The sequence below is a fragment of the Pristiophorus japonicus genome, chromosome 1, assembly GCF_044704955.1.
Source record: "Pristiophorus japonicus isolate sPriJap1 chromosome 1, sPriJap1.hap1, whole genome shotgun sequence".
NCBI lineage: Eukaryota > Metazoa > Chordata > Chondrichthyes > Pristiophoridae > Pristiophorus > Pristiophorus japonicus.
In genome coordinates, this window is record NC_091977.1 from 233,882,563 (window position 1) to 233,905,581 (window position 23,019).

Below are 23,019 nucleotides of genomic sequence, written 5' to 3' on the forward strand. Positions count from 1 at the left end.
TTGTGTTGCAGCTTCCCCAAGTTAGCACCTCATTTTTAGGTATGCCTGGTGCTGCTCCCTGGCCTGCGCTTCTGCACTCCTCATTGAACCAGGGTTGGTCCCCTGTCTTGATAGTAATGGTAAAAAGAAAAGAACGACTTGGATTTATATAGAGCCTTTCATGACCACCAGACGTCACAACGCGCTTTGCAGCCAACAAAATGAGGGATATCATAGAATCCTAGAAATTTAGAAAGAGGCCATTTTGTCCGTGCCGGCCAACAAAGAGCGATCCAGCCTACTCCCACTTTCCCGCTCTTGGTCCATAGCCTTGTAGGTTACGGCACTTCAAGTGCACATCCTTTTTAAATGCTATGAGGGTTTCTGCCTCGACCACCATTTCAGGCAGTGAGTTCCAGGCCTCCACCACCCTCTGGGTGAAAACATTTCTCCTCAAATCCCCTCTAAACCTCCTGCCACTCCCTTTAAATCTATGCCCCCTGCTTATTGACCCTTCTGCTAAGGGGAATAGGTCTTTCTTATCCACTCTATCTCGGCCCCTCATAATTTTATACACCTCAATAAGGTCTCCCCTCAGCCTCCTCTTCCAAAGAAGACAACCCTAGCCGATCCAATCTTTCCTCATAGCTTAAAATTGCTCCTGTACCCTCTCTAGTGCAATCATATCTTTCCTGTAATGTGACCAGAACTGCACCAGTACTCTAGCCTACTAGTGTTTTACACAGTTCAAGTAAACCTCCCTGCTCTTATATTCTATGCCTCGGCTAATAAAAGCAATTATCCTGTATGCCTCCTTAACCACCCTATCTACCTGGCCTGCTACCTTCAGGGATCTGTGGACATGCACTCCAAGGTCTCTCTGTTCCTCTACTTTCCTCAGTGTCTTACCATTTATTGTATATTCCCTTGCCTTGTTAGCCCTTCCCAAATGCATTACCACACATTTCTCCAGATTTAATTCAATTTGTCACTGTTCTGCCCACCTGACCAGTCTCCTGCAGTCTTCAGCTTTCTTCTTCATTATCAAGCACACGGCCAATTTTTGTATCCTCTGCAAACTTCTTAATCATACCTCTTTCATTCAAGTCCAAATAATTGATGTGTACCACAAAAAGCAAGGGACTTAGTACTGAGCCCTGCGGAACCCCACTGGAAACATCCTTCCGTTCACAAAAACACGCATCGACCATTACCCTTTGCTTGCTTCCTCCCTCTGAGCCAATTTTGGATCCAACTTATCACTTTGCCTTGGCCCCATGGGCTTTTACTTTTATTACCAGTCTGCCATGTGGGACCTTGTCAAAAACCATGCTAAAATCCACATACACTACATCAAACCCACTCCCCTCATCGACCCTCCTTGTTACCTCTAAAAATTCAATCAAGTTAGTCAGACACGATCTTCTCTTAACAAATCCATGCTGACTGTCCTTGAATAATCCATGTCTTTCCAAATGAAGATTTATCCTGTCCTTCAGAATTTTTTCCAATAATTTTCCCACCACTGAGGTTAGGCTGATTGTCCTGTAATTACTCGGTCGATCCCTTTCTCCCTTTTTAAACAATGGTACAACATTAGCAGTCCTCCAGTCCTCTGGCACCACACCTGTAGCCAGAGAGGATTGGAAAATGATGGTCAGAGCCTCTGCTATTTCCCCTCTCGCTTCTCAACAGCCTGGGATACATTTCAGCCAAGCCTGGGGATTTATCCACTTTCAAAGATGCTATAAACCCCTTCCTATTTCCTCTTTCAAGATGTTTATTTAATCTAATATTTCACACTCCTCCTCCCTGATTGCAATGTCTGCATCGTCCTTCTCTTGTGAAAACAGATTCATTAAGAAGCCTACTCACATCTTCTGCCTCCACACACTGGTTACCTTTATGGTTCCTAATAAGCCCGACTCTTCAGTTCTTCCTTGATTTTACTTGCCAGTATTTTTTCATGCGCTCTCTTTGCTTTCTTAATTTCTTTTTTAATTTCACCCCTGCACTTTCTATACTCCTCCAGGGTTTCTGCAGGATTGAGCCCTTGGGTCTCATAAGCTTTTTTTCTTTCCTACCCTGTATGTCCCTTGACACCCAGGGGGCTCTAGATTTGTTAGTCTCACCCTTTTTCTTTAAGGGAACATACTTTCTCTGAACACTCACTATCTCCTCCTTGAATGTCTCCCACGTCGTTGTTTCCAGTCCACTTTAACCAAATCACATCTCAGCTTTGTGAAATTAGCTATTCCCCATTTGAGAAATTTCATTCCAGGTCTATATTTGTCCTTTTCCATAACCACCCTAAATCTAACTGAATTATGATCATTAGCACCAAAATGCTCTCCCACGAATACCCCTTCCACCTGCTCAGCTTCATTCCCTAAAAGTAAGTCCGGAATAACTCCCTTTCTTGTTGGGGTTGTTAGATTAAAAAAAAGTTCTCAATGCATTTTAAGAATTCTGCTCCCTCTATACCTTTCGCACTAATTCTATCCCAGTTAATATTTGGGTATAGGTTGAACCTCCCTTATCCGGAGCCCTCGGGACCTGGCCTGTTCTGGATAAGGGATTTTTTCCAACGATGGTTGGTCACGTTAAATTGGATGGTACAGATGCTGAACAAGGGGATATCAGGGCTGGCTGGCTTGGGGCAGGGAGTGCAGCAGAGAGATCGGGGCAGGAGGGGGGTGGTGGATCGCGGGGTCAGGCCAGTGATTGCGGGAGTTACTGCCCTATTGTTTTTGCACTTCTCAGAAATCTGCCAGTCGTGGTGCTACCATGGCATTCTTGGCGACAGACATTGAAATCTCCCATCCAAAGTACATTCTGTGCCTTTGCTACCCTCAGTGCTTCTTCCAAGCGATGTTCAACATGGAGGAATACTGATTCATCTGCTGAGGGAGGGTTCTAATCAGCAGGACTCATCTACTTTAAGTACAGCCTGCCATCTAGTATCTCAACTACCTCCTTGTTCACTATGACTTTGACAGCATCTTCCTCCTTGGTAAAGTCAGATTTAAAGTACTCCTTTCATACCACAGCCATGCCATCTGCCTGCATGTGTCGGTCCCTAATTGGCCCCACCCCTCTTACTATCCACTTACTGTTTATTTGCCTATCGAAGACTTTTGGATTCCCTTTTATGTTAGCTGCCAATCTATTCTCGTACTCTCCCTTTGCTCCTCTTACTTTCTTTTTTACTACCCCTCTGAACTTTGAGTATTCAGCCTGGTTCTCATTTGTATTCTCAACTGTCCTTTTCCATAGCTAATCTAAAGCTCATGATACTATGATCAATGATCCCTTACTGACACTTGCTCCATTTGCCCCACCTCATTTCCCAAAACCAGATCCAGCAATGCCTCGTTGGGCAGGAAATGTACTGTTCAAGAAAGTTTTCCTGAACACACCAGAAATTCTTGCCCCTCTTTGCCCTTTATACTATTGCCAGTCTATATTAGAATAGTTGAAATCCCCCATTATCACTGCTCTTATTGTTCTTGCACCTCTCTGTAATTTCTCTGCAAATTTATTCCTCCAGATCCTTCCCACTACTTGGTGGCCTTTAGAATACACCTAGTAATGACACCTCTATTAATTCTAACCAAATAGATTCTGTCCTTGACCCCTCCAGGACATCCTCTCTCTCCAGTACTGTACTACTGCCACCCCACCTCCTTTCTTTCCTTCCCTATCTTTCATAAACACCTTACATCCAGGAATATTTAATACCCAATCCTACACTTTTTTGAGCCATGTCTCTGTTATTCACAACATCATATTCCCATGAGGATATTTAAGCCTGCAGCTCATCAACCTTGTTTACCACACTTTGTGCATTTACACACACGCACTGCAAACCTATCTTGGACCACTATTATATTATTTCTTACTCTAGTGCTATCTGTGTCTCCCAATCCTTTGTGCACTTTGTTTCTCCTTTCTAATGCTCCATCTTGATGCCCATCTCTCTGCCAAATTCGTTTAAAACCCTCCCCAACAGCACAAACAAACCCCTCCACTTCCACTTTCCACCCGAGAGGACAGACGGGGCTTCGGTTTGAGGACGCGTTTATTTGCAACAGTAAAATGCTCTGATTGGGTCCCCTTGATCACATGACCTGATTGCTGATTGGTCCTCTTGGAGGATGAGACACACCCAGCATATCTTGCCTCTTGACTCCCCAAAGCCTTTCCACCATCTACAAGGCACAAGTCAGGAGTGTGATGGAATACTCTTCACTTGCCTGGATGAGTGCAGCTCCAACAACACTCCAGAAGCTTGACACCATCCAGGACAAAGCAGCCCGCTTGATTGGCACCCCATCCACCATCTTAAACATTCACTCCCTCCACCACCGGCACACCGTGGCTGCAGTGTGTACCATCTACAAGATTCACTGTAGCAACTCGCCAAAGCTGCTTTGGCAGCACCTCCCAAACCAGCGACCTCTACCACCTAGAAGGACAAGGGCAGCAGTTGCGTGGGAATACCATCACCTGCAAGTTGCCCTCCAAGTTACACATCATCCTGACTTGGAAATATACTGCCGTTCTTTCATTGATGCTGGGTCAAAATCCTGGAACTCCCACCATAACAGCACTGTGGGAGCACCTTGACCATACGAACTGCAGCGATTCAAGAAGGCGGCTCACCCCCACCCTTGTGAGGGCAATTAGGGATGGGCAATAAATGCTGGGCTTGCTCGCAACGCACACATCCCCTCAATGAATAAAAATAATTTTTGAAAGGTGCTGTATAAATGCAAGTTCTTTCTGTACACCCCAACTTTAGCATTGTTTCAAGGGGAAATTAATTACAGTTGATATGCCAATGCATTCTTAACCTGTTCAAAACAAAAACGCATTATAGTAAAAGCACCACATTTCTTTTGAGTCATTAAATAATTTATTTGAGCATGCTCTATTTCACATCTGTCTGTAATCATCCACATTTCTGTGATAGAGGCATCAACAGAAAGTCACCAGCTGATAAATTGGAAGAAACTGGATGGATCACCAATCCTAAATTGATGGGCTCTCTTTTTCTTGTGCGCTTGATAGATGGATTTAATCTTTCCTGTTGTGCGCACACGTTAAGCAACAATCTGTGGTTTATTGATGAGCAGGAATCGAATGTAGGTGTTTTCCCAGTTGGCCCTGATGTCGGTACTATGATAAGCAGGAATCGAATGCAGGTGTTTTCCCAGTTGTCCCTGATGCAGGCACTACGATAAGCAGGCTGTGAAATAGCCTTCCATTACTCAGCCCTTGTCCATTTCGACAGCTGCGGATGGTGATAACACAAGGCCAGAGACTGAGAGATTCCTGTAGCCCTTTATTGTTTGAGCATGTCAAACAAAATGTTTTTATGAATTTCTTCCACGTACCCGGTCAATGGGAAGTAAAATGTAAGGCATTGTTAAACTGACACTTCACAATATTCCTGGTCTCATTCCTTTCGTACTTCTGTTTAAATCAATGCAATTTCCTACGCCAGTTCAGACACCACTATTTTGTGCTTTTAAACCCACGGCTTTTTTTTTTTTTGTTTACATTTTTCAAAAAAACTACAAGGACTGACTTGGAGGAGCTAAATCTGACCCTGAACCTCAGGGAAGTGACTTGAGATGGTTGCTGAAAATCCGATTGCTAAAGCATATTGGTTCTGTCAGTAAAAAGAATGCATTTATCCAGCACCTTTCACAACCTCAGGACATCCCAAAGCGCTTTACAACCAATGAAGTGCTTTTGAAGTGTAGTCACTGTGGTAATGAAGGAAATGTGGCAGGCAATTTGCACACAGCAAGATCCCACAACAAGCAATCTAATAAGGACCAGGTAATCTGTTTTTAGATTTGTTGGTTTAGGGATAAATATTGGCCAGGACACCAGGGAGAACTGCCCTGCTCATTTTTGAAAGAGTGACTCTGGGATCTGTTGTGTCCACCTGAGATCGCAGAAGGGGCCTCGGTTTAACGTCTCATCCGAAAGACGGCACCTCCAACTGTGCGGCACTCAGTACTGCACTGGAGTGTCAGTCTAGATTTTGTGCTCACGTCTCTGGAGTGGGACTTGAACCCACAACCTTCTTTCTTGGAGGTGAGGCTGACAGTGAACAATTTTCCCCTCAGTGAAGTCATCCACACTCAGTATTTAAAGAAAGATAGTTAATATAAGATGTACTCACTTTTATACTAGATCAGATCTATACCATCTGCAGCATTTTTCACTAAAAGTATATTGAATAGCTTATGGGTTGGGCAGGGCTAAATGGGTAAACCCAAGAAACCCAATGTGATTAGTATAGCCTATTGTACACAGAGAATAAGGTGGAGGGTAGAAATTAGCTTCACGCCTGCAATACACCTAGGGACATTATTTGGTTGCTATAGTTACAGTGCTATTAATACATACCATGATCCAGGAGTGCCGTGTTGCAGATGTTTGCATAAACCTTTCACATGCACATAAACCGATATAGCAAAGCGATTTGCATTAACTTGGAAGTTTTTATACTTTGTATGTGAAATGAAATTTGCTTATACAGATTTGCATAAGACCAAGCAAAGGAGCGTCAAAATGGAGGATAATCTGGTTTGTATTTTTTTGGAAGTACACATCCGATTTAAAGGAAAATGTATTTCTGTTAGCCCAGAGGCACCCAATTGGTTGGAGTTGAGGGGTTTTGCATGTGATTTCTCAGCTTTCCACACACTCGCTCGCACCCAAGGGACATTACACAGCATTACATACAATTGGTATTTCAAGTGGCTATGGCAAGTTCTGTTGCAGGATGTGGAGCAGGCTGCCTATTTAAGAAAGTTGTGCAACATTGTAAGTCATGGGTACTTATTCCCCAAAAAGATCTGGACAGGGTGTATAAATTCTTAGTCCAGGTACCTACATTACATAGATTTTACAGTATAGAAACAGGCCATTTGTTCCACACAAGCCTCCTCCCTCCCTTCTTCATCTAACCTCATAGAAATGTCTTTTTATTCCTTTCTACCTCATGTATTTATCTCGCTTCCCCTTAAATGGATCTATGCGATTCGCCTCAACTATTCTATGTGGTAGCAAGTTCCACATTCGAACCATTCAATAGAGATGGGAATTGTACAAAAATTGAAATAAGCTCTGTTATATATGTAAACTTGTATATACCTTATACAGCCACGAGAGGGCTGTGTAATGTCCCTTGGGTGCGAGTGTGTGGAAAGCTGAGAAATCACATGCAAAACCCCTCAACTCCAACCAATTGGGTGCCTCTGAGCTAACAGAAATACATTTTCCTTTAAATCAGATGTGTACTTCCACGAGAGGGCTCATCCCCTGGAGTCCCAAGGGATCCCACAATCCCTTGGGAGCACAGGTACTTAAGGAGGACTCACAGGCTGGAGAGGCACACTGGAGACCTGCAATAAAAGGCTAAGGTCACACTTTACTTTGAGCTCCCAGTAACTTTATTCATACATAACAAGCTCCAAAAGGAAAAATTATAAGGACTAATTACAAGGAGCTAGCTGGGCCCAGGTGCACAACATTCAGGCCCTGAGCATCGTGCTGGTAGTGTGACTCCCACCCACTTCTGAGTCAGGGTTTTCCAGCCACATGTGGCAGCAGTCTGGTAAGAATGAAACACGGCTGGTCAGTTTTGATGTCTGTGTTGCGATAATGGGAAAACATTGGGTCAGCTGTCCTGGGCACTTCCCAGTAACCAGCTAAAGAGCAGCAAAAAGGTGGCGTCTTGCCTCCACCATGGTTGGTACCTGACGTGAGTGAGAAATTGGGGGTGAATTGTGGCAAAAACAGTGCCCTCACAAAAAATATTTTTTCTATTCCTTTGGCCTCGATTCAAGCTGCCTCCCTAGCTCCCCTTTGCCTCAATCCTGAGCTCAGCTTCCTCCTCCACATCCAATCTGTTACCAAAATCACTTGGTTCAGTTCCTCCAAGTCTGCCCTTTTGAAGCAGTTTGTAGGAGAGACTTGAAAACTGAACAACGATACCACAAGCTGGGAGGAGGGAGACAACAACAATTTGCATTTATTCAGTGCCTTTAATGTCGTAGAACATCCCAAGGCACTTAACAGGAGTGACTATCAAACAAAATTTGACGCAGCTACATGAGGTATTAGGATAGGTGACCAAATGCTTGGTCAAACAGGTAGGTTTTAAGGAACGTCTTAAAGGAAAGGTGGAGCGGGTTTGGGACGGAATTCCAGAGCTTGAGGTCCAATCAGCTGAAGGCACATCCGCCAATGGAGGAGTGATGAGGATGTGAAGGGTTCTGTATAAATTCAAGTTCTTCTCGCCCATATCCCATCTCTAATCTAATTTGCAATTGAACCCAATTAAGGTGTCCATTTCAATGGCTTTTCCTGGTAATGTTCCTACCTCCACGTCATTTCTTTTCGTACTCTGAACTACCTCATTTTTATCTTTTGCCATGGTGAGCAATTTCCCTGGAAAAATTTTAAATTAGATAACGGGACAGACCAGCTGACAATTAAAAAAAAAAAAATGTTCTTTTAAAATTCAGCCTCGTGATACCGGCATAGTTAATGAGGCCAGCATTTATATCCCTAACTGCCCTTAAGTAGATGATGGTGAGCTGCCACCTTGAACCGCTGCAGTCCATGTGGTGAAGTTGCTCCCACAGTGCTGTTAGGGTGTGAAACGGTATCTCTTCCACCCCACCAGAGGCGCAATTGTGGGCTATTCAACCACAAGAAGTGACACTTTGGGTGGTGACATCATTAAAACATGGCCACCAATGGTGAGCACACCACATGGCTACCCTGCCTGGTGACATCACTGGTCACATGAGCTTCTGTTCGAAGCTTCTCTCTCTCTCCATTGCTCTCTATCTCGTTGCCTGTCTCTCCATCGGTTTGTGAAGGGACTCCCTCAGTGCTAGTAGGGAGGGAGTTTCAGGATTTTGACCCAGCGACAATGAAGGAACAGTGATATATGTCCCAAGTCAGGATAGTGTGTGACTTGGAGGGTAACTTTGAGGTGGTGGTGTTCCTATTTGTCTACTGCCCTTGTCCTTCGAGGTGAAAGATGCCGTGGGTTTGGGTACGACTCAATATAAAACACCACTTGACTGTGCAGTGAGGTCAAATGGTGACTGAAGGAACAGACCTTCAGGCAGTGCTGTTAGTTTATACTGGATGTTGGAGGTTTGTCAAGTTAATGTCCAGAAGTTTCTTCAGTGACCTTTGCTCCCCAAAAATATCTCATCCAGTCCCCTTCAAGTACTTTTTTTCCCCCTGTTGTTTTGCACTTTGCAAACTGTTAAAAGGGTCATTTTTTTTTTAAACTGCAACAAAATCTTGACGACAACTTATATTTATATAGTGCCTTTAACGTAATAAAGTCTCTCAAGGTGCTTCACGGAGTGATATCAAAAATAAAATTGACACTGATCCATACTAGATGTTAGGGCAAATGACCAAAAGCTTGGTCGAAGAGGTAGGTTTTAAGAAGCGTTTTAAAGGAGGAAAGAGCAGTGGCGAGGCGGAGAGGTTTATGGAGGGAATTTCAGAGCTCGGAGCCCAGGCAGCTGAAGGCACAGCCGCCATTGGTGGAGCATTTAAAATTGGGGATGTTCAAAAGGCCAGAATAGACGGAGCGCAGAAGTCAAGGGGGATTATAGGGTTGGAGGAGATTACAGAAATAAGGAGGGTCGAGGCCATGGAGAGATTTGAAAACAAAGATGAGAATTTTAAAATCAAGGCATTGGTTAATTGGGAACCAATGACCTTACGTTTATGGAGGGTAGAACTAGGGAGGCCGGCCAGAAGTGCGTTGGAATAATCAAGTCTAGAGGCGATCAAGGCATGCATGAGGGTTTCAGCAGCAGATAAGGTGAGGTAAGGGCGGAGATGGGTAATATTACAAAGGTGAAAATAAGCATTCTTAGTGATGGAACAGATATGAGGTAGGATGTCGATCAACATAACGAGAAGTCCATGAGTTCCTCACATTTATTGTTGGAGGAGGCAGAGGTAGGTGATTTGAAAAGACGGTTAGTGGTGAAGAAGAGAAGCCTGGTATTTTTGTTGTCCTGGATGATCTTGGAATAGTGGGCAGTTTTATTGATGGCGAACAGGACTCGACAGTGATATGATCGAGCCAAATCTAGTGACAACGTACTTACATACGCAACCTCCCCCTGATTTCACAAAATTATTTTAAATTCTCTTTGAAAGCAGGGACATTTATCGCTGCAGTGATTGCATGGAAATTCTTTACTGACCTCTAGTGACTGAATATCGGAACAGGAGGAGGCCACTGAGTCCTTCAAGCCTGTTCCACCATTCAATGAGATCAGGCTGATCTAACTCCATATACTGCCCCTCGCCCCATATCCCTTAATACCTTTGGTTAACAGAAATGATCAATCTCATATTTAAAACTAACAATTAACCCAGCATCAACTGCAGAAGAGAGTTCCAAACTCCTACCACACTGTGTGTGTGTGTGTGTGTGCAAAATTGTTTCCTAACTTCACTCCTGAAAGATCTGGCTCTAGTTTTTCGGCTATGTCCCCTAGTCCTCGACTCCCCAACCAGCAGAAATAGTTTCTCTCGACCCTATCAGTTCCTCTTAATATCTTGAAAACTTTGATCAAATCACCTCAAATCCTTCTAATTTCTAGGGAATACAACCCTACTTTGTGTAATCTCTCCTCGTAATTTAACCCTTGGAGTCCAGGTGTAATTCTGTTGAATCTACACCTCACTCCCTCCAAGGCCAATATATCTTTGCTAAGGTCTGGTGCACAGAACTGGACAATGTAGATTGTTAATACATCTCTGAATGGTTGCACCAGCTCTTTGATAACTTCTGTGTCGAACTGGCTAGTTTAGCTGTCTGCTAGCTTCAGTTTTCAGTAGTGTTGCTCGACCAATATGTTCTGAGTGTGTGTACACAAATGTACCTCTATACCCTCTCTACTACAATCACATTAACATTCCCTTTCAGAAATGTCTAAATTTGCTATTGCTGTAAATCATATGTTTACGTTCTTTCCTACAATACAAGTGATGCAATATTGAAAATGCCTCCCGCTTAAGTTATCACAAGCCCGTGTCCCACTGCACTCTCGGTGCAGCTGTTGGTTTTCACCTGCCATAGAGAGTTCGGGGCCAGGGGCCAGGGGCCCAGGGACAGCACGGGCCAGCCCACACTGCGATATGTGTCCGCACTAGGTCCGTGCAGCAGAGCTGGTCTCCAGTCGTTTTGGGTAATCCTTGCCACTGGACCAAGACCTAGCTCTGTCAAGCCCGTGTGGTGGCTGGTGTGCAACGGTCACCACGTTAAAAAAATCCACGCACAGGCATCTTCCACCCTTCAGGATGTAGTTCAGGACCTGGACAATTGGGCCCTTCATTGGAACACCTGCGAACTTATCCTTTTTTGGCGTGGAAGCAAGTCATCCTCGTTTCGAGGGACTACCTCTGATGATGAGTGCAGTGCTCCATCTAGTGGCGTGGTTGAAATCTCAGAAAAACACCATTTACAATCTTTAAAGACCAAATTTTCAAATTATTACATCATCAATATGTATTTATACAGCACCTTTAGCATAGTGAAATGTCCCAAGGTGCATCACAGGAGTATATACCAAACCAAATAAGGAGATATTGGGACAGGTGACCAAAAGCTCTTAAGGAGCGTATCAAAGGAGGAGAAAGAGGCGGAGAGTTTAGGGAGGGAATTCCAGAGTTTGGGGCCCAGGCCGCTAATGTTGGGGCGATGAAAATCAGCAAGGTGCCAGAGGCCAGAATTGGAGGAGCGCAGAGCTCTCAGAGGGTTGTAGGGCTGGAGGAGGTTACAGAGATAGGGAGGGGCGAGGCTCTGGAGGGATTTAAAAACCAGGATGAGTTTACTTTTTTGGAACTAAGCTGTTAGATCTTGGTTTTCTTATTTTTGTTCCAAGCCTTTGGCCAGTACCATAGTCTAATATTGTTTTTGACTTCATTTGAAAGAGAAATTTCTGTTTCCCAGTTACTGAACCCACAACCAAAATGCTCAGCATTCTTAAAATTAGCCTGTGAGGGCGGAACTTTCACAAAATGTCCGCCCCCATTCACAAAATGGTAGTCCGGAGAAAATAAACAAGTGTGATGTTGTAGATTAGGACTTCAGATACCGTGATAGAATAAATAAATGGGCGGTTTTGAAACATGAAACTGCTGCATTTGGCTAATGAATATGCCTAAGAGTGTGCATTTACACTACAGTGGTTTCACTTTGTACTGATGCTGCAATTGTTGTGTGAATGCAGCTTGAAACTGGAGTTGGAGCCTGATCTGACACTGAAGTGCGTATCCCCAGAGGAGGGGGCGGTCTCCTTGCTTTGCAATGATTTACAAGCCTAGTTGTTTTCCTTGGAGCAGAGAAAATTAAGGGGCGATTTAAGAGAGATGTTCAAAATCATGAAGTATTTAGATACAGTAAATATGGAGAAACTGTCTCCACTGATAGGAAGGAGAGAACACAGATTTACGGTAATAGTCAAAAGAACCAGAGGTAACATGGGAAAACATTTTTTTACGCAGAAAATTGTTAGGATCTGGAATGCACTGCCTGAAAGGGTGATGGAAGCAGATTCAATAGTAACTTTCAATTGGATAAATACTTGGGGGAAATTTTGCAGGGCTTTGGGGAAAGGGCAGGGGAGTGGGATTAATTGGATAGTACTTTCAAAGAGCCGGCACAGGCACGGTGGAGCAGAGAGAGGCCATTCGGCCCATCATCCTAACATTAGTGTTATGTAAAATCAAAAACTGGATCGTTAAATTTGAATGGTAAATTCACCTTTAATGTAAAGCTTGAGAGGAAACGGCTTTTAATTTCTATGGGCTCAATTTTCCCCAAAGCCTTTTTTTGGCGTACTTGAAGAGTTACGCCCATCTTTTTGGGGACCAAGTACGCCAAAAAAAATGTTGGTTTTCTTCATTTTGGCATGGCCTCACCTGTCCTTGAGTTTTGAGGGTGGAGCCTTGATATGCGCCAAAAAGATCGGGTTGCCACGGTAACCAGGGACACAATGCGAGCTGAGGCTGCAAAGTGAAACATACAGCCAGCTCGCAACACATTGCATCAACTTAAAAACACATTAAAATATATTGCAGCAACTTACCTCCAATTATTAAAGTCTCCCTGCCACCCCCTTCCTGATGCCAGTGCTGATCCCCATGAATCTTCTTTCTAATGTTTAAATTTATTAAAATGGTTCCTCACTACTACATGGAGTGGTTGAGGCAAATAGCATAGATGCATTTCGGGGGAGCTAGATAAGTGCATGAGGGAGAAAGGAATAGAAGGATATGTTGGTGAAGTGAGATGAAGAGGGGTGAGAAGAGGCTCGTTTGGAGCATAATCACCGGCATGGACCAGTTGGGCTGAAAGGCCTGTTTCTGTGCTGTACATTCTATGCAATTCTACTTGCATTCAAACGTTGATGAGGAAAATCATCGGAATACAAGAATGATGCTGCAAATGGCTGAGCATAGGTTCCAGCAAAATGTTTCTGCAAAGTTCCTCAAAACTCTGTGTTCCCCCTTGCTGGTGATCCTGTTGTTGGATTTCACCGATATTGTACTTCATCGTCTGTGAAGCACTTTGGGACACCCCGAGGACGTGAAAGGCGCTATATAAATTAAAGCTTTAAAAAAAAATCTTCCTTCAATTGTTGATGTTTGACACTTTTGCTGCTGCTTTTCAAGGTCCAAGTTGACCATGGAGATTTTTTTTTGCAACCTAGTCAGCATCATTCTTGGATCTTTCCATGTTTGAAACAACATCCAATTACAGATGTGACAGAAAGTAAACCTAATGAGGCAATGATAACCATGAACGTCCTCTGTGCTAGTTAACTGCTGACACTACAGATGCAGACATTTACTCTAATGATGTGAGCCAATTATTGCTGAGGGTGTTTGGAACTTAATTGAAAAATAGTCACACCCAACTTGTTAAAACATTTTATTGAATACGTCATTCTGAAAACACTTCAACCTTTACTGATGTGTGACTTTTTGTTTATTGTTGGAGAGCAGGAGAAAGTAACTGTTCCTCATAACCTTGTAAACAATTTTACCTTCAGGAAGAAATATTTAAATGTGTGAACACTGATTTATTTTTTGAAGTACAGTGGAAGGGGACTTTTTTTTTTAAACAGTCAAGAGAGCAACCGTTGATAGTGGAACTGACTGGGCTTCCAGGAAAACAAAGTAATTTTGCATTAACTTTTATTGTAGAAAGTAAAGTTTCCTGAATTTAAAAGCTTTCACTACTGATTGAGAGTGAAAACATTCAGTTTATAACTTGGAGTGCTATGGCTGGAGTAATCTTTGTCCATTGTTGCTGAATCCTGTCCAGTGGCTCAAATGTCCTTCTGAAAGCTGACTGATCTGTAGTGCATTTAATAATCCAAACGATCCAGTGATCTATAAACACTCGTTCTGATATAACTAAGTGCCCTTGATTCGCTATGCATTGATTGGAAATCTCAGTGAATAATTAGCAATCCCACCCAAATCTTTTTCATTAGCTTACACTTCAACTAAGAGTCATTTATCATAGAATCATAGTATGACACAGCACAGAAGGAGGCCATTTGGCCCATCATGCCTGTTCCGGCTCTTTGAAAGAGCTATCCAATTAGTCCCACTCCCCCTGCTCTTTGCCCGTCATCCTGCAAATTCTCCCCCTTCAAGTATTAATCCAATTCCCTTTTGAAAGTTATTATTGAATCTGCTTCCACCACCCTTTCAGGCAATGTATTACAGAATGCGTTCATGTACCTATTTTCTGTTTTCTCTTCTGCTTTACTTTAACTATGTACCCTTCAAAAGTACTTCATTAGTTGTCAAGCACTTTGGGATGTCCTGAAGTTGTGAAAGGCACTATATAAAATGAAAAAAACGCATGGATAGGACACTCTGGCTCATGAATATTATCTGCAAAATAATTTTTTGTGAAGAAATAATGTTTGAATCATGAAGACTTAAACTGTGCTTTTGTGTCTGCACATTTTTTTGAAAGACCGGTGTGTAAATTTAAATTTGATGATTTGCATTGCACGTCACTTCATTTCTCTCTCTCCTCTTAGGTCAAAGTTGTGTATTCCTTACTTGAAAAAGAGTAAAAACGGCCACATTCTGAACCTGAGTCCTCCGCTCAACATGAACCCGATCTGGTTCAAGAACCACTGTGGTGAGCATGGGCAATGTTTATATGCTGTCACTGTATTCTTCGTAGAGAGATTAGAGAAGCTGGGATTGTTCTCCTTGGAGTAGAGAAGATTAAGGAGGGATTTAATCGAGCCATTCAAAATCATAAAGGATTTTGATAGAGTAAAAGGAGAAACCATTTCCAATGGCAGGAGGGTCATTAACCAGAGGATACAGGATTTAAGGTAATTGGCAAAAGAGCCAGCAAGGAGATGAGAATTTTTTTTTTTTACACCGAGTTATGATCTGGAATGCACGGCCTGAAAGGGAGGTGGAAGCAGATTCAGTAGTAACTTTCAAAAGGGAATTGGATATGTACTTCAAAAGGAAAAATTGCAAAGCTATGGGGAAAGAGCAGGATAGTGGGATTAATTGGATAGCTCTTTCAAAGAGCTGGCACAGGTACAATGGAGTAAATGGCCTCCTTCTATGCTGTAAGATTCTATGATTCTTGAGTTGCATATAGAAATAATGCTGGAGGAATTTTCTCAACAGTGCTATAGACAGGTTGCTTATCCTCTGCCCCAAGTGTGAAGGGGCTGATTAAAGTGCTACTGATCTAAAGTTCTCTCTCACTCTCTCAGCATACACCATGGCTAAATATGGGATGTCGATGTGTGTTCTGGGTATGGCTGAGGAATTCAAAGGAGAAATTGCAGTTAACGCTTTATGGCCAAAAACTGGTAAGAGCACTTTAATTTTTTTTTCCAGACAATAACACAATTGTATTTTTTTTTGTACCTGGTGCAGGTTTATTGGAATATTTAGATGCTGTCTTTTTTTAAGCTATTTTTTTCTTTCCCCTCTTGAAGGTGTTCACAACTTGCTGGGTCAGGTTCCATAGGGATCAGGTGCTGTCTAGTACCTCATCTAAGTGACCATTCTTCCTGTGCAAGCCTTGACGAGGAATATTGGCCGGCTATTCAATTACTGGGGGCATCATAGTCGAGCTTGATCAGTCGTCCACACTGTCAGCAGGGGTCACTGGATATCAGTTGGGAGTGGGAACTTTGGACAGTTTTCCTCTCCTTAGCTCCTAGACACAGTTGTCATCTTATCTGCAACCAGTGGTCATTGGAAGTCTGGACTTGCAGAATCATCTCGTATCAACTTTGATTTGAGTGGCAGCCATGGCTCAGTGGGTAGCGTACTCATCTCTGAGTCAGAAGGTTGTGGGTTCAAGTTCCACTCCAGGGATTTGAGCATAAAATCTATGCTGACACCTCCGTTCTGAGGGAGTGCTCCACTGTCAGAGGTGCCGTCTTTCAGATGAGATGTTAAACTGAGGCCCTGTCTGCACTATCCAGGTGGACGTAAAACATCCCATGGCACCACAGTATTTCAAAGAAAAACACGGGACTTCTCCCCGGTGTCCTGGCCAATATTGATCTCTCAGCCAGCATCACCAAACCAGATTATCTGGTCATTATCACATTGCTGTGTGTGGGAGCATGCTGTGTGAAAATTGGCTGCCACGTTTCCTACGATTACGATGGTCCGAAATGGCCTCCTTCCGTGCTGTAAATTTCTACGATTCAATGATGACAACAAGTGACTGCACTTCAAAAAGTACTTCATTGGCTGTAAAGTGCTTTCGGACCCCCTGAGGCTGTGAAAGGTGCTGCATAGAATGCAAGTCTTATTGTGATGCTGAAGAGGCTGCAGTTGATTTCATAAAAGAAACATGACAGTAAAACTGGTTGCTCAAAGGACTGATTAACTACTGGATATAGAACAATGGTAAGACCACACTTGGAGTCCTTTCTCTATTCCTGATCCCCCCCTCCTACCCAGGGTTGGTCAGAAGTTCTGCCAATCAAGCCTGCTGTATTGCCCGCTCCCTTTGGGAGAAACTTTCCCTTGCTGTTCTCAAATGAATTAGACCATCTTGATGCTGAGAGTCTGGGATGAGACTCCATTCAAAGTGCTATGTGAGTCGCAACATTCCATTAAGCTTTAATGCACATTGCTACCCCCCTCCCCACCCAACCCTCTGACTGCTGTGGTAATTTCAATCCATTGATAGTTGGGTTTAACTTAATGTAAATCAAACCAAAATCCTTTCTACAACAACAACAACTTGTATTTATATCGCGCCTTTAATGCTGTGAAATAACCCAAGGCGTTTCACAGGAGTATTATGAGATATAAAATTTGACACCGAGCTGCATAAGTAGAAATTAGCACAGGTTGGTCAAAGAGGTATGTTTTAAGGAGCGTCCTGAAGGAGGAAAGAGAGGCAGAGAGATTTAGGCAGGGACTTCCAGAGCTTGGGGCCTAGACAGCAGAAGGCACGGCCACCAATGGTTGAGCGATTACAATTAGGGATGCTCGAGGGCAAAATTAGCGGAGCGCAGACATCTTGGGGGTTATGGGGCTGGAGGAGATTACAGAGATAGAGAGGGGCAAGGCCATGGAGGCATTTGAAAATAAGGATGAGAATTTTGAAATCAAGGTGTTGCTTAACCGGAAAAATGGTAAAAAATCCAGAATTGTGAGAGTCACCCACAAGCAAAATAATTTTGACAAAAGAGAGGTCTTGCTAGTTGATTGACATAAAACTTTGCCACCAGTTTCCCTAGTCGGTGGACTGAAAAAGGATTCAAATACTTGTCTGTTTATACCATGTCCAGAGGAATTCTACCATGTGGTGGTCAACTTTCCCCAGTTGATCCAAACCATTATTCTGAATGTGGAAGTACATAACCTGAAGTAGATGAATAAGTGTCATTAAAATGAACATTCGACTGTTTTTTATTTAAAATGAAGCCATGAATTGTGCAAGTCTTCTAACCGTGGGGGTATTGTGGTTTAGGAATGACCAGTCTGATCTATTAATATTATTGAGTAGTACATTTGTGCCATGTTGGCCTATTGATGCCCCACTCTTCCAGATCTTAGCAGCAACGTAGCTGAGATGAACAGCTCGTGTGATGTGTAGGACCCTGGGTACTGATGCTCATCGCACATTAGGACTCGAGGGCTGTGCCACTGAATGAGCATCCCATCATCTGCATTACAGAAGTATTAGCAAGATGAAAATGGTAGCGATCAGTAAAAGTGGAGTCAGCCTGATATTGACTAAAATGTGAGCGGCTATTGCAGTGACATCACTGAAGAAATTATTTCAAACTGAGTGAGAGCGAACCTGATATCATCACTAATTGACTTTCATCGAATGGCTGGAGAAAGCAGCACATGCAGATGTCTTGCTGACCTTTAGCCTATTAGGTTTCCTTTGGTAGCGTCTTGTAGTCATGTGACAGTTATTAGGTCATGGAGTGGAATAAAAGTGACACCTTCAGCATTGTTGAACAGTGGCTCAACAACTATAGTTTAGTTGCAGTATCCAGTTCCAAGTCCTTTTTAAATGTCCGATAATCACATTCAGCAAAGCTTTGAATAAATTGTGCTCCAATGTGTTTCCAATTTACTATTGAGCAATGCTCACAGACATCTGTAATATCAATTAATGTTTTTATACAAAAACCAGGTATTCATTATTACAAGAAGTTAAATTTTTAAAAACAGAAAATTTGTCAACATGAAATACTATGCAAACTTCTAAAAGTGGGCCGGAATTTGTGTTATTACCCCTTTGAAACCTACTGCAACTTCAGGATGTTGCACATGCACGTCTGAACACAGCAATCCCGAAGTTGCGGTCAGTCATTCACTGCTCCAACACAGGCTGCACCACCCCGACCCCAAAGCCAGCAATCTGTGAACCTGACGAAAATACCCAATTAAATGCTAGGCCTTGTTGGATTCGGTGTAACTGGGGTTTTAACAGCACATTGCTAAACAAACGTATGGCCCTGAAAAACTAATTTTAATTTTGTGGAGTGTCAAATTTCTCCATTATGATTAAAACATTAAAATTTTTAAGTAACTTTTAATTAAAAAAAGCAAGTTCATGATATTTCAGGTTCTACCTTATCCCCATGTGAGAGCCCCAATCGTTGTTTTGTTCAAGATCTCTGGGCAACTTTCTTCGGGGTCAGCATCGATTGCCTTTGCTTTGCCGCTGACCATAAATTCTGTGTCATTATTTTAAAATAAAAAATGGAGTTTCTGCGGTAAAATCGTGGTCATAAATATTATTGATGGGGTTAGATGAGGAAGGGTGGAAGGAGGCTTGTGTGGAGTATAAACACAGACATGGACCTGTTGGGCTGTAAATATTATGTACTATGTAATAATTTTGTCTTTATTTTGAATGACCTCTATTAAGATGTATTTGATTTTGAAAATGTTCTGTAGATTCCACATGTCACACAAATCCCATTGTATTGATTTTTTTTTAAAGTAAAGATAATCATGCAAACAGATGTGCAAGTTCATGTCATTCAGGGTGATCACCCTTGAGACCAAAATGTCGATTTGTGCGGTTTTAAAATTAAAGTTTCATACATGCAAGTTGTAAAAATTAGATTCTTATTGAATTATTTTTATAAGGAATAAGGAACATTCTACTGCATCTCCCCCAAAGCCTTTCCACCAAGCAGGCTGCCTTAGATCTGGTACTGTGTAATGAGACAGGATTAATAAATGATCTCCTAGTAAAGGATCCTTTAGCAATGAGTGATCATAGCATGGTTGAATTTCAAATTCGGTTGAATTTCAAATTCAGTTGAAGGGTGAGAAAGTTGGATCTCAAACCAGTGTCCTAAGCTTAAATAAAGGAGACTACAAAGGCAGAGTTGGCTAAAGTGGATTGGGGAAAATAGATTAAAATATGGGACAGTTGATGAGCAGTGGCAGACATTTAAGGAGATATTTCATAACTCTCAACAAAAATATATCCTAATGGGAAAGAAAACAGTGGCTAACTAAGGAAATAAGGGATAGTATCAAATTGAAAACCAGAGCATACAATGTGGCCAAGACTAGTAGGAGGCCAGAGGATTGGGAAACTTTTAAAAGCCAGTCAAGAACGTCTCAGAAAATGAAAAGATTATGAAAGTAAACTCGCACGAAATATAAAAACAGTATGAGTTTCTACAGGTACATAAAAAGGAAAAGAGTGGCTAAAGTAAATGTTGGTCCCCTGGAGGATGAGACTGGGGAATTAATAATGGAGCACAGGAACATGGCAGAGACATTGAACAAATATTTTGTGTCTTCACTGTAGAAGACACTAAAAACATCCCAATAGTGGATAATCAAGGGGCTATAGGGAGGGAGGAACGTAATACAATCACTATCACTAATGAAGTAGTACTCGGTAAAATAATGGGACGAAAGGCAGACAAGTCCCCTGGACTTAATGGCTTACATCCTAGGGTCTTAAGAGAAGTGGCTGCAGAGATAGTGGATGCATTGGTTGTAATCTACCAAAATTCCCTGGATTCTGGGGCGGTCCCAGCAGATTGGAAAACCGTAAATGTAACGCCCCTATTTTTTTTTTAAAAAAGGAGGCAGACAAAAAGCAGGAAACTGTAGACCAGTTAGCCTAACATCTATCGTTGGGGAAAATGCTGGAGTCCATTATGAAGGTAGCAGTAGCAGAACATTTAGAAAATCATAATACAATCAAGCAGTGTCAGCATGGTTTTATGAAAGGGAAATAGTGTTTGACAAACTTGCGGGAGTTCTTTGAGGATGTAACTGGTAGGGTGGATAAAGGGGAACCAGTGGATGTGGTATATTTGGATTTCCAGAAGGCAATCGATAAGGTGCCACATAAAAGGTTACTGCACAAGATAAGAGCTCACTGATTTGGGGGTAATATATTGGCATGGATAGAGCATTGGCTAACTAACAGAAAACAGAGAGTCCGGATAAATGTCATTTTCAGGTTGGCAAACTGTAACTAGTAGGGTGTCACGGATCAGTGCTGGGGCCTCAACTACAGGTATTTACAATCTATATTAATGACTTGGATGAAGGAACCAAGTGTACTGTAGCCAAATTTGCTGATACAAATGTAGGTGGGAAGGCAAATTGTGAGGAGGACACACAAAATCTGCAAAGGGATATAGACAGCCTACGTGAGTGGGAAAAAATGTGGCAGATGGAGTATAATGTCGGAAAATGTGAGGTTATCCACTTTGGCAGAAAAAATAGAAAATTATAATTTAAATGGAGAAAAATTGAGTGCTGAAGTATAGAGGGTCCTTGCGCATGAAACACAAAAAGTTAGTATGCAGGTACAGCAAGTAATCAGGAAGGCAAATGGAATGTTGGCCTTTATTGTAAGGGGGATAGAGTATAAAAGCAGAGAAGTCCTGCTTCAACTGTACAGGGTATTGGTGAGGCCACACCTGGAGTATTGCGTACAGTTTTGGTCTCCGTATTTAAGGAAGGATATACTTGCATTGGAGGCTGTTCAGAGAAGGTTTACGAGGTTGATTCCAGAGATGAGGGGGATGACTTATGAAGATAGGTTGAGTAAGTTGGGCCTATACTCATTGGAGTTGAGAAGAATGAGGTGTGATTTTATTGAAACTTATAAGATAATGAGGGGGCTCAACAAGGTGTCGGCAGAGAGGATGTTTCCACTCATAGGGGGAAATTAAAACTAGGGGACATGGGGCTCAATTTTCCCCAGTGATTTGTGCTGTTTTTTTGGCGTGTGCCGCTTTTTTGGGCCGAAATTTGAAAATCCAAATTTCCCTAAAGATTGTGCGCCAGCGTTAGTTACGATTTTTTAGGTTCGTTTTTTCTTGCGTCATGGGGGTGTAACCTGATGTCTGTGCCAGGTTTTCAGATTTATGCAAGTTTGGCCATTTACATTTCTCCTAGGACGGTGTATGTGACTACTCCCAAAAAAAACACCTGGCCACGTAAGAAACCCAGCGCCTATCAAAAAATTGGCACAGAAAGACACCATTGTTTTTATACAAAGTTTTGGGGGGAGTCAAGAACACATTAAATATGCATCATCAAGCTTAATTATTTCCAACTGAAACCGCAGAAAATGGAAGTTCATGCAATTCTTTAATTTTGGATTTTTTAAAAAAAGTGCCATGTTACTGAACGTCTCCAAATTGTGGGTTGCAGTGTCGGTTAGCAGAATCGGTCCCTCGCCCGGACACGGGCTCGGGTCTCTGCTTTAAAAGAAACATGGGGGTGGGGGTGTGTGGAAGCTGAACTGAAGGGATGAGAACCCTTACACTATGCAGAAAGAAGCATCAAATGAAGCGTGGGGATCGTGGTGCTGGTGGTGATGCTGGGAGGGTTTTTCACGATCTAAGCACACCTATTCGCACGATCTAAGCACGCCTATTCGCATGCTCAGACCTGGGTGTGGTTCATACTAGGGTGTCGATCTTTGGGAGAGAGACAACAAAGAAGCTTGTCCTGCCTGTTGTTTTGAGCTTCTTGCAAAGGTACAATTTAATCATGGGGGCAATACTGACAATGCCATACGTTATGCAAGCCTTCTGCATGATGGTGCTGCGGAGGAGACAATTGATTCAACGTCATCGCATGAGGAACCTCGGAGCACGTAGGATGATGGGCAGGAGGCCTTGCCCACATCGGCTATAGCGAGACAGGTGTTCATACCTGCACCTGAGTGATGCAGACTGTGGGAGAAACATAGAAAATAGGTGCAGAAGTAGGCCATTCGGCCCTTCGAGCTTGCACCAACATTCAATCAGATCATGGATGATCATTCACCTCAGTACCCCTTTCCTGCTTTCTCTCCATACCCCTTGATCCATTTCGCCATAAGGGCCATATCTAACTCCCTCTTGCATATATCCAATGAACTGATATCAACAACTCTCCGCGGTAGGGAATTCCACAGGTTAACAACTCTGAGTGAAGAAG

General features: G+C 42.7%; 1 protein-coding gene across 2 annotated transcripts in view; it reads left to right on the plus strand.

Annotated features, from left to right (window-relative positions):
- The window catches only part of hsdl2 (hydroxysteroid dehydrogenase like 2), a 142,978-nt gene that overhangs the window by 84,200 nt on the left and 35,759 nt on the right, over positions 1 to 23,019 (plus strand). For both annotated transcript variants that reach the window (XM_070888244.1, XM_070888250.1), the window contains exons 5-6: positions 15,120 to 15,223; positions 15,825 to 15,923. In XM_070888244.1, the coding sequence (XP_070744345.1) occupies positions 15,120 to 15,223; positions 15,825 to 15,923 (203 nt within the window). The remainder of the gene's footprint in view (positions 1 to 15,119; positions 15,224 to 15,824; positions 15,924 to 23,019) is intronic.